The 13,374-nt window shown below is 48.3% G+C and overlaps 5 protein-coding genes across 8 annotated transcripts; 4 read left to right on the top strand and 1 right to left on the bottom strand.

Moving 5' to 3' along the window:
- Positions 1 to 1,997: 1,997 nt before the first annotated feature.
- On the top strand, positions 1,998 to 2,090 carry FOXG_18597 (uncharacterized protein; the record flags this gene model as incomplete). The annotated part of the gene is made up of 1 exon (XM_018398727.1): positions 1,998 to 2,090. One exon carries the CDS (start codon positions 1,998 to 2,000, stop codon positions 2,088 to 2,090), a length of 93 nt encoding a protein of 30 aa, XP_018237868.1.
- Positions 2,091 to 6,194: 4,104 nt separating this feature from the next.
- Positions 6,195 to 8,577, top strand: FOXG_03607 (uncharacterized protein). Of its 2 annotated transcripts, XM_018381391.1 has the most exons (3): positions 6,195 to 6,827; positions 6,878 to 6,934; positions 6,998 to 8,577. In XM_018381391.1, the coding sequence occupies exons 1-3, from the start codon at positions 6,688 to 6,690 to the stop codon at positions 8,262 to 8,264; spliced, it is 1,464 nt and encodes a 487-aa protein (XP_018237866.1). In that variant the 5' UTR covers positions 6,195 to 6,687; the 3' UTR covers positions 8,265 to 8,577. The 2 variants fall into 2 exon arrangements, with proteins under 2 accessions (XP_018237866.1, XP_018237867.1); XM_018381392.1 differs by having other exon boundaries at positions 6,878 to 8,577.
- FOXG_03605 (eukaryotic translation initiation factor eIF-1) lies at positions 8,468 to 13,032 on the bottom strand. 2 transcript variants are annotated; one of them, XM_018381388.1, is made up of 5 exons: positions 11,524 to 13,032; positions 11,233 to 11,307; positions 10,983 to 11,075; positions 10,319 to 10,933; positions 8,468 to 10,264 (listed from the first exon to the last, which is right to left on the bottom strand). In XM_018381388.1, the coding sequence occupies exons 1-4, from the start codon at positions 11,549 to 11,551 to the stop codon at positions 10,785 to 10,787; spliced, it is 345 nt and encodes a 114-aa protein (XP_018237862.1). In that variant the 5' UTR covers positions 11,552 to 13,032; the 3' UTR covers positions 8,468 to 10,264; positions 10,319 to 10,784. The 2 variants fall into 2 exon arrangements, with proteins under 2 accessions (XP_018237862.1, XP_018237861.1); XM_018381387.1 differs by having other exon boundaries at positions 8,468 to 10,933.
- FOXG_03606 (uncharacterized protein) lies at positions 8,761 to 10,456 on the top strand. Of its 2 annotated transcripts, XM_018381389.1 has the most exons (4): positions 8,761 to 9,352; positions 9,425 to 9,480; positions 9,547 to 9,694; positions 9,774 to 10,456. In XM_018381389.1, exons 1-4 carry the CDS (start codon positions 8,936 to 8,938, stop codon positions 10,017 to 10,019), a joined length of 867 nt encoding a protein of 288 aa, XP_018237864.1. In that variant the 5' UTR covers positions 8,761 to 8,935; the 3' UTR covers positions 10,020 to 10,456. The 2 variants fall into 2 exon arrangements, with proteins under 2 accessions (XP_018237864.1, XP_018237865.1); XM_018381390.1 differs by having other exon boundaries at positions 8,857 to 9,352; positions 9,547 to 10,405.
- FOXG_18596 (uncharacterized protein) lies at positions 11,541 to 11,855 on the top strand (the record flags this gene model as incomplete). Its single annotated transcript, XM_018398726.1, has 1 exon — positions 11,541 to 11,855. Exon 1 carries the CDS (start codon positions 11,673 to 11,675, stop codon positions 11,853 to 11,855), a length of 183 nt encoding a protein of 60 aa, XP_018237863.1. The 5' UTR covers positions 11,541 to 11,672.
- Positions 13,033 to 13,374: the final 342 nt, after the last annotated feature.

The raw sequence follows: 13,374 nt of genomic DNA, 5'->3' as shown, positions 1-13,374 counted from the left end.
GAAAGAAAAGGACTTACCGTGCTTGTTGTTGGTGATGCTGGAGGAGAAGAGGGGGAGAAGTTGTGAGCTTGGGAGGCTAGTGGAGATACAGTAGAGATCCAGGTCACAGTGATTACATTGGCGGTAGCGGTCACGACACGGTGAAACTTGGGATCCAGGGGTAGGGCAAGTTCAGTTGTACAGCCTTTATTTCGACAGCTACGACAGATCACTCTGGACGCACGAATAATGAAGATACGGTGATGCAAACTATCAGAATGTGACCTCTGGTGCTATGAATACATGTTCAAGCTTCATTGATGTGGTTTAATGTGTTTGTGAAGCAGTTATGGTGTTGCAGCGACATGGTATAGTGCCGGATACCGACGCCGGCGGGAGCGGAGACTTCTCGCATAGGGGCTAACATCAACTGTTACACGAGAACTACATCCCCTGAAGGATGTCTACTAGGCAATAAACCACTGAGGTTTTCGTAGTCTGCATGCCGTTGGCCTATTAGAATTTATGAGTACTGCAATGCCATAAGTATACCCATATGCCTACTCCGCTGGAAGAGTACCTGAGAAGAAACTGTGTTTCTTACTAGCTTGCAATCTTATTGTCTTCTCTAACGCATATTGATGAATCACAAAGCTGCTGGTAAACTACTAAATGTCAAAGAAAAATAGTAAGACAAAACAATAACACGGTGCAAACAGCAAACACTCTTCAACAATTCTTTGACCTGCTGGCATTTTGCTTCTGTATTCTCGTCGAACCTTTGTGACACTGTTTCTCTTGCTTATGTTAAATAATTTTGCTGATTTCGTGAGGTATCAATCTTGGACCCATACCAGCCATTTTCAGGTCTACAGCGCCTAGTGGTAATTCCACCATATTGCACCAACACAGCATTTTCTACCATTCCCATCAAGCTTCACGATACTTCCAAGCCTCTCAAGCATGTTCTATTATCTTGAAGCTTCTGTGTATCTTCATTTTGAAGTCACTCAAGTTGGCGGTGGACGACCCTCCCCACCTGGCATGACGTTACACTACATCACCACTGTAGGGATCCCTCTGCAGTATTCTCACGTACCTAGGAACTCTCTTACATTGTCTTGTCGACTTCTTGTAGGTATTATACTTGCTGATACTCTTAGAAAGAGATACCAAGGGCTGATGTCGACATCATGCTCCTGAGGCGCTACCGACCGCCGACCGGGAAGAAGAATTTGATAGCTTGCACCGCCAAGTCAAGATCAACGCATCCATCTTCCTCGACCAGTTACGGACTCAAGATTCAGCTAACACTCAGTAAGACTCGAGTACACTCAAGCGCTCGTCGCTCCCTATGCGTTGGCCGACAATCCGATCGAAAGGCGGCGAAGACCGCCACTTAAGTCCTCTGTAGCCATCACCAACCCTTCCTTGATCTGCGGCAAGCTGGACTTCACTCGTGAACAGAATTAGGTATCTCAGAGGTATCGCGAAGCTCATTGAGTCTGTCTGGTGTCAACACAAGTGCAGAGAGTGGCCATTGAGTTCGAGGCGGCGATCGAGGCTTCCGTCCCTTCTTCATACTCTTGAGGGTACCTCACATCGTTGGGCTCTATTGATTAGTATACTAACGAAGACTCCTGTCAGGGCAGACTCCAATGGCCCCCTGGCCATACAAAACGCTTCAGCACAAAGCGACGATGACAGACATCCTACAGCGCTCCCGGATCTCCCGTCACCCCAGACGCATTGGAAACGGCGCCTGGATTGTTCTTAGAGACTCGGACAGCAAGATCTCATGAGCACGACAGTCATCACTCAGGGGCTCAGTTACGTTGAGTTGAGGATGTAAGTTGGAAGACCCGAACTGGATCGCCACAGATACCTCTTATACGAACGCCGGAAACAGGCATTGACAATTACTCTTATGCCAGGTGATCAACCGGAAAGCCCAGAGGCAACCGAATCCACCTAACATGAAGCCGAGAAGAAAGGCTCGTAAGCTGAAGTCGCCCCTGATGCCTACCGATTCCACCGCCGAGGCTGCTGGTACACCTATCATCTCCCCTTCTGTCCCGCCAATGCTTCTTCACTCGTTCTTGAGCACTTGAGAACTATCAGTGGCTAGATCGCTGTCTTTATATCTTAGAGGCCTTTGTTGGCACGATCTAGTCAGATCGAACATGTTGCGGCTTGAGGGCTCGTGTCCCGCAAAGCCAAATCTCAAGCCCGGGGCCCGTTACGATGGGCAAAGCCAAATTGGTTCTGCACTTCGAACTCACTGAGCTGGCCGTTGTTCGCAGCTCGCTCAGCGGTGGCTGTAACCAAGACAGACTGAAATCATGGGGTCTTACAACAATATCAGATTGGACTGTCAGAAAGTGAGGAGCTTCTCTATACCCTTTCCTAGATGAAGAGTTGAAAGCAATGATCCTTCCGGTTTTCTTTGGAGGACATCCAGATCTACCGAAAGACCCTTCAGGGGCTCAGGAAAGAGACCCGAGGACCAGCTTACGTCTCAGAGTAAGCTGCGAGAATCTGAGGTTTCTGCACTCCAAGACACATTGGAATTAACGAGGGTAGGGCAGTGGTACTAAAGGTTGGCGTCATATTTCATATACGTTCGGCCATCTGGCAATGACTTGAATCCCTTCTTTGGCATGATGCTCTTCTCTCAAGGCCGCGGAACTGCACCCCTTCAAACTTTGGACCCCAATTCACTCGGAATAAATTACTGCTAACCAGTTCTCTTAGGGAGTTGTACACTTTGGCCGTTTCTTCTCAGACAAACAAGTCTCAAACCCAGTCTCGATCCCCCTACGTTCACGAGTAACATCAATACCGCCTAAACCGAGTATCCAAAGAACTATTCTGAGTGCCCTAGCAAGCTTCGCATCATGAGTCTCTCTGAAGCCTTTTAGGACCTTTCTGGCTTTGAGAAAGTCGATTCTTATGAAGAGTGCCTTAGAAAAGCTGTTTGTGGGAGACCCTTGCATTTCTACAAGCCATGCTCGATGCTCAGGGGCTAGCTTTTTCCCGTACTTGTTATCAGAAGCACCCAGTCAAAGAATTTGAAATACCCTGCTTAGCTAGGGCTCTTTGTTTTCTTTTTTCATTTAGTTAAGAGCGATTATGGTTTATGGTCCTTAGGGGCTCTGCCGTGAGACTTAGCTTGTACACTTGTGCCTCCTTTTACGCTGCTATTACCAGAATTCCTAAAGATCCATTAGGTCCTATGTCCCAAGAGGCTTCAAACTTCAGACACTGTTAGCGGCTTGCTCGAATAAGCTAACAAGTGTTATGTAGTCTAATCGTTATGGACGCTGACTAACTCTAAGAGTCCGTATCGAAAAACCAGAACATAGAACCGATCTGGAAACCAAATGCCATCGTATGGTTTAGCAAATCATACCTAGCATTAAATTATCACAAGGATTACTTAGATATCAAGATTAAACTAGGAAGCTTGCAAAGGAATATAGGTATAATACAGTAAGGCCTAATGTTTATAGAACTGGTTAGCTATTGCTATCCTAAAAGGCATCTAACAATACTATAATTAAACTAAAGTTACTTTAAGCTTACTTAAATACTTCTATGTCAAATAGTAATATATTTAGGGCTCTGATAGGAGAAACTTTCCTATAATAAGGTGTATTGTCTACCCCTAAGTTGGTAATATTTTCTAACATTTCTCTTCCCTAATTTCAAAACCTCAATAAACTTATGCGCCGAATTCATTCTTTTAACGATTAAAACTTATACGAATGTAGGATGAATTTACCAGATTCGAGTGGCATTTTCCCAAGCCCGCTTATCTCCTTAGGGGCGCTTGGGAAAGGGGTCGACATGGTGCTCCTTCAGTAAGGAGCACGCAGGATACTCATACTGAGAACCTCGAAGACAGCGTTTGTCTTAGTAAGGCTCCTGTGAGTTTAACAGGAATCCTGTACTTCAGCTTCAGACTACCAACAAGCTCACAAACAGCATGGTAGTCAAAGATCAGCGGCGTCTTTTTTTTTATCCTGTTCAGGACGTTCCAGTCACGTTTCATACATACAACTAACTGCTAACTAAGATACAGATATTCGATCCCCCTGCTGAGTGCGTTAGCCCAAGCAAGCAGTATTGGAAGGAAACAAGCGGCCAAGATGTGAACTCGGGTGGGTGAGGCACAGAGTCATGCAAAGAAAACTCTCTTGAGCCTTGCCAATCGAAACAGGCTGGAATATTCCTAAGATGAATTGATCTTTACGGTTATTTGGCTCATGCTGACTTCAGCGATGTACAGTAGTAACTTCCCCTTCTTCCGATACCGACACCGATATAACGCGCGCGTGTTTCACGTTTAGCTCTTTGGGAAACTCTGCACGAGTATCATTTCGAAGGAATCCTTGTTGCAGTCTTGTCGAATATCCAGTCCCCAGAAACGAATATCCGTGGTGTCTTATACTTTGTCCCCCAGCGACTTGCCCTGGCAGCTCACCATCTTCCCCGACCGCCCGGGATACAACCCACGCTGTCCACGAACTCTCCCCCAATCTGTCAGTGGTCAGATCTTCATCGCAAGAACATATGGTCGTGTTGCCGCCCATGCCTAGGCATCAGCGATGTTCTTGCCTCTGCACGCTGTGGTATATCGCTGATGCTGCAAGTTCAAGCGCAGGGATGGTGCCAGAGACGATTCACCTGCATTTCATAACGCAAATGCCGGGAGTTCCAGACGACTCAGCCTCAACCTGGAAGAAATGTTCAAATCAAGGATAATGAGGATACCAGGCGTCGTTATTCTTCCGCCCTTATTCCAAATGGGTATAAGTGAGAATGTTCATAGCAGCATCAATAAACAACAATGGAACCAGCACCGCTATGATCTATTTAATTTACTTGTGGATAACATTCCCCCTTTGACATTGTATGATTCAGCTAATGAAAGTCTGGTGAGCATGCTTGTAATTGACCTTGCATCTTGTTTCTCTAGGGTAAGTATTGGATCTTGATATGAGGCAATCACCAAATGGAAGTACCTGGATATTCCCCGTGCACCCAACCGACAGTGTGTGAAAAAGGCAGACTGCTTTGATGTATTACCTTTCTACTATTATCTGGTAGCTCAGAGATCTGCATTGGAAGAACCATTGATTCAAATGCTCGTCCTCATTTGTAATATGTTCAGGATGCAAACAAACTGGGAACACTTTGACCAGGGGACAAAAATCAAGACCAGTCAGGTCAGAGCTACTACAAGGTTCCCCTCAGCCACCGTAGCTATGGTGGCCTGTCTATACATTTCTGATCGAATCTCAAGACTTCTTTAACATCCGAGCCTGCATTGGATTAAAGCTGGAGCGACAAGGAGGGATGAAAACTTAGGACCGTTATCCTAAGTGATAAAAAATAACTGGTCAAAAGCCCCCCCAAGTTTGCACTAAATTAACCTAAATCTTATCACTTTTAGATAGAGGTCCTAAGCTTCTTGCTCCTTGAGGAGTGAGAGGCATTCTCCCGTGTAAGTACGGGACCGGCACGAACTCGGTGATTATCTATAAGGATACCGCGCTTGGTAATGGATATAAAACAGCGAGTGTCGATTCATCATCAGTTTCCACTTTATGGGTTTTGATGACAAAAACAGGGGTCAATGCCACCAGATACGAAGCAAGGGAGATGAGATGAGATGGGATGGACTGGATGGACCTGGAAACTGGGAAGAGGTCACAAGAACAGAAATAATGCATGTAAGGACCTCGTCGTCACTTCCAACTTTTGAGCTGTCTCTTGTGGCAATGGAAATGCACGAGGTCATGAATGAGCTGCATGCTCTTTATGGTGCGTGGGTCAAGGACCAGGGTAACAGTAATGATAGCATTGATATCCATGATATTAGACGATTGAGCTGAGGCATGAGACAGGGTCTCTTGAGAACGTTTGAAGCTAAGAGATTGACAGCTGCCTAGAACTTTCTGGCGCTTAACCCGCGGCAATGGTAAAGATGAGACTGAGATCAAGGGGAGACTTCAGACTTCGCTGATGGAAACAGTGACACAATCGGATGGATAGAAGCCTTCGATCCCAGGGCGGCTTCTTCCATCTTCCCCACAGCGGACAGCGGGCACCCCTCCATCAGGCCCCTCCCTGGAGCCCAGATGCCAGAACACTCAGTCGGCATCCAATCAAAGTTGCCCGACGCTAATCGCGGATACTTACCCGGGTCTTGTCTTTCCAATTCTTTAGGTTTGTTGCTGCAGGGCGCGGATCATGGGAGTGCTTGCCCGGACTTCAGATACAGGGGCGCTTGGTTTTTGGGCCGCGCTTTCCATTCATTAATTCACATTCTGCGACAGCCAAGCAGGTTCGTGCGTACGACCTTACATGCAACTTCCCTACTCGGGCTGGAAATGAAAGGGAAGGCAAGAGGGAAAAATCAAATTACCTTGAGGCTTCTCGGTCATTAGGGAGGCTCAGCCTCATTCGCGATCCGTCCCGTATTTGTCTTGCTTCTTCTTCCCCCCTTGTCTCACTCAAAATTCATCTGTGACGCATTCACTTGTGAAACCTTTCATCCGTCACCGGCCTTTCAACTTTCCTTTACAAGCGCACTCGTACATCGTTACTCTGCGGCAACATTCAGTTCAACCTGTCACATAGATACTTTGTCAATTCCGGCGGGACAAACACAAGAGAAATCGGCGAAATCACAGTAACCAAATGGACAAGCCTCAAAGCCCGCCAGTCACACTTGCACCAGACCCAGACGTCAAATCCAGGGGCCAACCAATGGATCACATCTTCAAGGCCGTAACGTGGTCTGAGAAAGAAGATGAACGGCAGCAGAACGAGAGACGCTTGTAAGTTTTTGCTCTGACTCCTTCTTGAACTCGTCTGACATCAAGCTCAGATCCCTCGAGGCCCAGGGCCAAGACAAGGTCACCCGCTGGATGAGAGACGGACTACAGTACGGGTAACCCCATCTCTCATGCGTCTCTGCTCGTCTTTTTCACTCTCTGATGATCCCCAGGGTTCTCTATTGCGATCTTCTGCCAGACATCTCCAGCGTAGTACGCCCAGTTGACAAGTCCGGCAGTTACGTGGACATGCTGCCATGGTGGAACCCGGATTATGAGTCCAGTACAACTCTAACAACTACCGAGAGGGTTTCCCCGATTCCCCAGGTCAAGACCCTATTGTCTCCTGATGAGCAACATACCGACGACATCAAACGCGAGAGGGCGTTCCATGACCTTCTGGCCAAAGCTGGGGGACGCCCCTGGTATTCCAGTGAGCTCATCGACCAAGTCGCCGAGAATCCAGAAAACCACGCCGAGCTTCTTGAGTACTGGAAACAAGACGCTACCGGATCGGGGAAGCAAGAATGGATGGTGTTTGAACGCCAGTTGGAAAGGTGGAACCAGTTTTGCCGTTATCAGCTGAGAGTTAGACGAAACCGGGATACATTTGACGAATACCTGGCGCGATGTACGAAGTGCCTATCTAAACAGTCGCTCACCACGCCACTCCATATGAAACCAGATCCGACAGACCAGGATCCATTATCACAATGGCTTGAGTACCTATGCTTTGAGGTGTCAGAGCGCAAAAAATACTCGTGGTATAAGCGCTATAACCAGCAGTATGAAAGCGCCTGGCAGACACTCGTTGACTCCAAGTTGTTGGAATTGCATGAAGACCGAGATCAGATTGAAGCAGCAGGATATACATCAGTACCAGATGGTGAAAGGACCAAACTAAGACAAGCCGTGGAGGTGGCCAGTTCAAACGTCTTATTAGCGGAACGGGATCTGTTGAACCCAAGTGTCAGGGGGCCAGTAGCACAACGGAAGCTCTTCGAGACTCAAGCCAAGCTAGACTCTGCAATCGAAGCTTTTGATCATTTGCAACGTCGGGGGGATGCGATCAAGGTGTTTCTCCAGACCACCTCTGCCTATCGCGAGGCAAGGCGTGGAGCCCTGCGACACCAAATGCTTTTACGATGGATGCGGCAACAGGTCCCGTTGATAGAGGAGGATCTTGGTTTACCGCCTTCGACAGGACATGTGGTTGTGGATGACGATGTGCTTTTGGAGACTGATAGCGACGAGAGCGACGACCAGAAACTGAATATTGACTCTTCTCGCACCGAGTTGATGGACACACTTGCCGGGCTGCAACGAAATGAAAGCAAAAAGCGCCTTGCGAGTATTTCGGCAGAAGTTAGTCGGACCAACAGCAATGTTCCCCCGAAGCGCTTCAAACATGTGGGCGATGATGAAGACGAAGCGAGCTAACAGTAAGAGATGATGGGTCACATTTTTGTTTCTATGGGAATCTCTTTGACTTGCTGACGGCGTTATCTATTATGGTTTTGAGGAGGAGTTAGGAATCACTTGGATGTACGTGGCATGGTGGATCTGTAAGAGCAGGAAAACGGAGTCTGGTCAAGCTTATAAGAAGAAGCTACATTAACCTTGTAAGATATGTGAAGCTCATTGGCGATTTATCAAGACAATTTTAAATGTTTGCATGTATACTCCAGACTTTCTCATCTGATAGAAACTGCTTATGAATTTGATGGCCGTGAATGAAATTTAATACTCTCGATATCCATGCAGCCATGCTTTTGCCATGGTCAACCCTAACCCATGGGGTGTGATCCAGCTTCCACAGTTCCACTAGCCACGTCGGAAAGGGTCCTGTGTTCCCACTTCCAATGGCAAGAAACCTTGGCGCATTTTACCCCCACGACCCCTGTCAGTTCAATCTGAATTGTGCAGGCAGGTTGCAGCTTGTCCTCCTCCTTTGACGCCATCACCAACAGCTGCCTTACCAAGGCTACCCCCCCTTGCGTCGACCTGATTTCTCTCCCCCCTCCTTTTTTTCTTGGGTTTGGTCTCTGTGATTTTAGTTCCCACACAATTGATCGCGAATTGCTTCAGATGGCCTGAACGATCGATGTGAGATGGCCAATCCTCCCCCCGTTCGTCGGGGCTCTTCTACAGGCCATCTACCTTTACCTCCACAACCGCTTGCGCCCATGACCTCGACGTCTAGCAAATCTCCGTCATCACCGCACACAACGAAGACAGCTCCTCCCGAGATCGATGGTCCCGTTCATCCGTCCCTTCTTCAACCGCGTGTCGCCGTCGTTCTCAATGTTCCGAAGCCATGGCACCCGTGGCTTTTTGCCCTACGGCTCTTCTCCATTCTGCCGGCGTTGTGGTGGGGATTGCCTTCTGCGCTTCAACTACTGTTACGTGTCTTGCCAGGACCAGAGATTGTAGTTGTTGTGCCTTCAACGACGGGAGGATCTGTGGCTATGAGTGTCGAGGCAGATCCGCGGTACGCCCTGACTGAGACCGGGCTCGCAACTATATGGGTGCGTTGGGAGATTCCTCGAGGAGATCCAAAGCCAAAAAGTGCTGTGCTGATATGATATGCTGGACGTTAGTGTTTTGCTTCGGGATATTTATCATTCTTCTTCACAGACTGTCTGATGTCCAGATGGTAGGTTATTCCGTCATCTCCGTTGTGACATTCTCGCTGTACAACATCATATTAACTAGTTCACAGGCTCATCAATTATACCCCACAAGCGACAATGGTTCGCCTGCTCACAACCAACTTTTGTAACGCCTATCTCACTGCGTTTGTGCTCTCTTTCACGGGTGGTTTCCAAGACCCTCGTCTCCTCCTCCCAGGCTGGGTTGGCATAGCCACTGTATGTCTTCCCCGCACACGCGACACACGGCACTCACCGCAACCAAGGTTTGCTACCTCAGCTAACAACTACGCCACAGACTCTTACCATGATGTATCACGTCACTCACCAAAAGATCAACATTCGCAAGGAGACGTCCACCTCCATCAACGTCTTCTCCATAGCTTGTTCCATCACTATGGTGACTCTGCTGGTACACCTTCATCAGTCCACACCTGACTACCCCCAGATGCCAATTGTAGCTTCTGGTCGCCGCGCCTTTGATGAGGCATCGCGCGTTATCACTCAGATCAGGGGAAGCATCGAGCAGCATGAAGACCTGTAGAACTTCTCGGCTGTCTTCGGGCGAATGAAATGCCTCTGTATTTGTGTATGCACAAAGAAGCAGGCGAACCGTTGTTGTTTTGCTTCACAGATGACTTTCAGCGACTTTTTGGTTTCTCTTTGAACTCTGATATCCCCGCCCACGCTACGCTGAACATGTCTGATTATTCTGCTGGGCTATAGCTGAAACCGAAACCTCATGTATACAATAGTCTGTGAATCCCAAGCAGTGTGCAGCTTTGGGGCCTGGATTTTGGTTAGCACGACTCCAGTTGCTGTGCCTTAGAAGTGGGACCTGACGTCAAACTACCACCACAACTAGGATTGAAACAAATTCACATCAATTTTTAGCAAAAAGATTCGGAATCGACTTTGTATTTGCCTGAGACTACTGCGGGGCTTGCCCATGTAGACATATCTGACTAACGAGCGACTGACAAGCCATGTTGGTGTAACAAATGCTTTGCCCGTAGCCTCGTCTTCGTGCACGTGAGCAAGATGGATGCCGAAAAGCTATCATCCACCTGCTGCAGAACGCGTAGCATAAGAATAAATACTCTTCCAAAAAAAGCCACCAGGAGTAAAACTCGCCCTGAGTGGATGCCCGTCGTCCTAGAGTAATCGGAGCCGAGCCTCGGTGCGTCTGTTGCGAGAGCAAGAGAACACGTCCGGAAAAGGCACAAGCCGGAGAGGCCATGCGTCCCTGTCCCTCTACGTCAAGACGCCCGGGAACGGCGACTGACAGGACGACGGGGCATGCAGAGCTTTAGAAACCATGGACCTTAATGGTCTTGGCATCTAGCTCGAGGCCTTCCTTCTTGTCGATGAGAAATTCCTGAACATCTTTGCGCTGATCACCCTGGAGCTGGATCACCTCTCCCATCTCGGAGTCGTTAACGATAGTGCCATTGCAGGCTGGTTCGCATTAGCTTCGTAGTCGGCGGCGGCGGAGTGTGAAGCTTACCAAACTTCTTCTTGATGACCTTAAGAATCTTCTTCTGGTCAAATTTCTTGGGGAGACCCTGAACAGTGGTCAAAGTCTTACGTCCATTACGCTCTGGAGCCATGTTAGCATTGTACGCGAAAACGATGCCACCTAGAGCCAGGTGTAACATGGATTCATTCAGTCACACAGAAATCCCACGTGAGGTTACGGTGTGATGTGATCTTTGATGCGCCCGTGGCTAGTGTGGCTGGAGTAGAAGGTGACTTACGCTGAATGCGTATATGGATGTAATTCTGCGTCTGCTTGGTTTCTCCGGTGTCCTCGTCGGCTTCGGCGAAGGGGTCTAGTGTCGCGATGGTCAGCTATGGTGTTCCTCAAAATCGGATTTGTTGTGATGGGAAACGGAGATGAGTGGAGATTCAACATGTGGCTTGGCGGCAACAAATGCAGGTACGAAAGAACGAGACGACAGGCCGATGTCCGATAGTCGAGACGACCCGCGCAGACGAATACCAGAACCGGGGGGGGAAGGCTTCTTGAGGGTAGCAAAGAGACTCACCGTAGGTCTTGAGATTTTCGATGGACATAAACTCGGAGGTACTGGGGTGACCTTGGGAAATGGGTTTTGTAAGGGGGAAGAGGATGTTTTCAGCGACCGCTGGCAAGATAGCGCCTCGCTGTGTAGATATCGAGTAGTGCGTGTAAGCGATGAGGATGTCTAGCGACGAGGTTTGCGAGGTTGCAAAGTCTTTGGAGTTTGCGGGTATTTGTGTTGGTGACGTTGTTAGAAGAAGAAAGAGTCGGGAGAGTTTGGTAGAAGCGGGAGGGGCAAAGATGAGTAAGTGGGCTTTAGGCTTTGGTGGGAGGCAGGAAGCAGGACGGGCGTGCTAGCTGATTGGCTCGTGTATTGGCCTAACTTTTCAGGCAGAAAGCCTTGTGAGATGAATTCGGTGAGCATCCACTGTCATCTATTGAATGGATCACAGCCCGTCGCTGGGCGGAAACACAATAGCTAGGAGTTGAAAATTATTAAAGGTAGATAGCCCGGTCTGCGAATAAAATAGCTTCCTTAAATTTACATTATTTAGGTAGATTACACTTTTGTTCTAGAGGCGTATTTTCAGAAGTTCGTATTAGTAGGCAAGCCATTCTGTAGAAGCTGAAAATTGATGAGATATTTTGATCATTGGTACAAAAGCAGCCATTCTCCTTGCAAGGCTCACTTGAGCAGTGATATTGGCCAAGATCGACGGAGTAGCCTACCGTACGTTCCAACCAATACACGGCAGTCCAGCCCAGCCACCGTTGGTCCTCTCTTTATTTCGGGAAGCCCGTTGAAAGCGGAAGATGCCTTGCCCCCGAACCCAGCAGGACTCCTTTCAATCGCATTCAATCAAGTCGAGACCTGTCATTGAGTCAAAGCTCAACATGGCGTCCGCTTTTCGGCACATATCTTGAGAAGGTAGCATTTGTCGGACATTTTGTTGGCTGGATGCACTGCGCCTTCGCACACATTGTGACATGACATCTGTGATCCATCATCCTCTGCAGTCCCTGTTCAACTGAAAAGCACGGTGTTGTGTTGTATTGCGTTGCGTTGAGGCCAGTGGTGGTCTAACAGAAGTTGTTGGCTGTCACTATTGCTGCAAGTCACACGGCCTTCGCTTGTGACGCGCAGGACCGCATCCTGACATCCGAAAAGCCAGTGTTGCAATACCTTGGGTTGGATTGATGTGATGAGTGACTCTTGCCAATGCAACATGTGGTTGGAGGGAGGCAACTCAGATAAGAGTCAGCCTTTCAAGCCAGACACCGCCACTTACCCTGAACTTCCTGATTCGTTCAGTCATTTCCTCAGTGACTTCTGCGCAAACACAGTCATAAGTCCCGTTTATGATGCAAACAAATCGCAATAGTGCAGAAAAATGGACCAGATCAAGCAAGATTCTGGTTTTCAAGCCGGGAAGGATCCATCGGAAAGGCACCTGCCAAAATCAGGCCAGGGGTTGTGAATGTTACAGATCTTAGCAGCGATGTTAGCACGGAAGGCTCCTTCCGGGCCGTTCTGATAGACAACCTTATTAAGTATGTGGGAGTGAGAGAAGAGCGGAACGTAAGGTAGCTGCCAACTCGAGGGACTTTCGTAAAGTAAGGTAACCACCAAGGCAGCCTACCTACGCCTACCTACATCAGATCACCATACTGTGCTGTACAGACCGACATGGAATGCATCAACCCTTCCACCTTGTTTCATTTCTATTACCCTTGACCGTGGCATTGCTTCTCCCACACAAGTTTGGGTCGAGCCCTAGCAAGCATCCGCTTTCACAGAAATCGGTGCCACTTTTGCCTCGTTTCCCCCAAGACCGAAAGCACATGTTTCTTACAGTAGACCATTTCGTCATTTTCA

This window comes from Fusarium oxysporum, chromosome 8 (assembly GCF_000149955.1).
Source record: "Fusarium oxysporum f. sp. lycopersici 4287 chromosome 8, whole genome shotgun sequence".
Classification (NCBI taxonomy): Eukaryota; Fungi; Ascomycota; class Sordariomycetes; order Hypocreales; family Nectriaceae; genus Fusarium; species Fusarium oxysporum.
Note: the sequence above shows the minus strand (reverse complement) of the source record. Positions and strands in the feature narration are given on the sequence as shown.

Coding starts and splice junctions, on each gene's coding strand:
- FOXG_03607 (XM_018381391.1), top strand. CDS start 6,688: ATGGACAAGCCTCAAAGCCCGCCAGTCACACTTGCACCAGACCCAGAC. Junction 6,828..6,877: donor CAGCAGAACGAGAGACGCTT/GTAAGTTTTTGC, acceptor CATCAAGCTCAG/ATCCCTCGAGGCCCAGGGCC. Junction 6,935..6,997: donor TGGATGAGAGACGGACTACA/GTACGGGTAACC, acceptor GATGATCCCCAG/GGTTCTCTATTGCGATCTTC.
- FOXG_03606 (XM_018381389.1), top strand. CDS start 8,936: ATGGCCAATCCTCCCCCCGTTCGTCGGGGCTCTTCTACAGGCCATCTA. Junction 9,353..9,424: donor CCGGGCTCGCAACTATATGG/GTGCGTTGGGAG, acceptor GCTGGACGTTAG/TGTTTTGCTTCGGGATATTT. Junction 9,695..9,773: donor GCTGGGTTGGCATAGCCACT/GTATGTCTTCCC, acceptor ACTACGCCACAG/ACTCTTACCATGATGTATCA.
- FOXG_03605 (XM_018381387.1), bottom strand. CDS start 11,551: ATGTCCATCGAAAATCTCAAGACCTACG. Junction 11,308..11,523: donor CGAAAATCTCAAGACCTACG/GTGAGTCTCTTT, acceptor TCGCGACACTAG/ACCCCTTCGCCGAAGCCGAC. Junction 10,934..10,982: donor GGTCATCAAGAAGAAGTTTG/GTAAGCTTCACA, acceptor AATGCGAACCAG/CCTGCAATGGCACTATCGTT.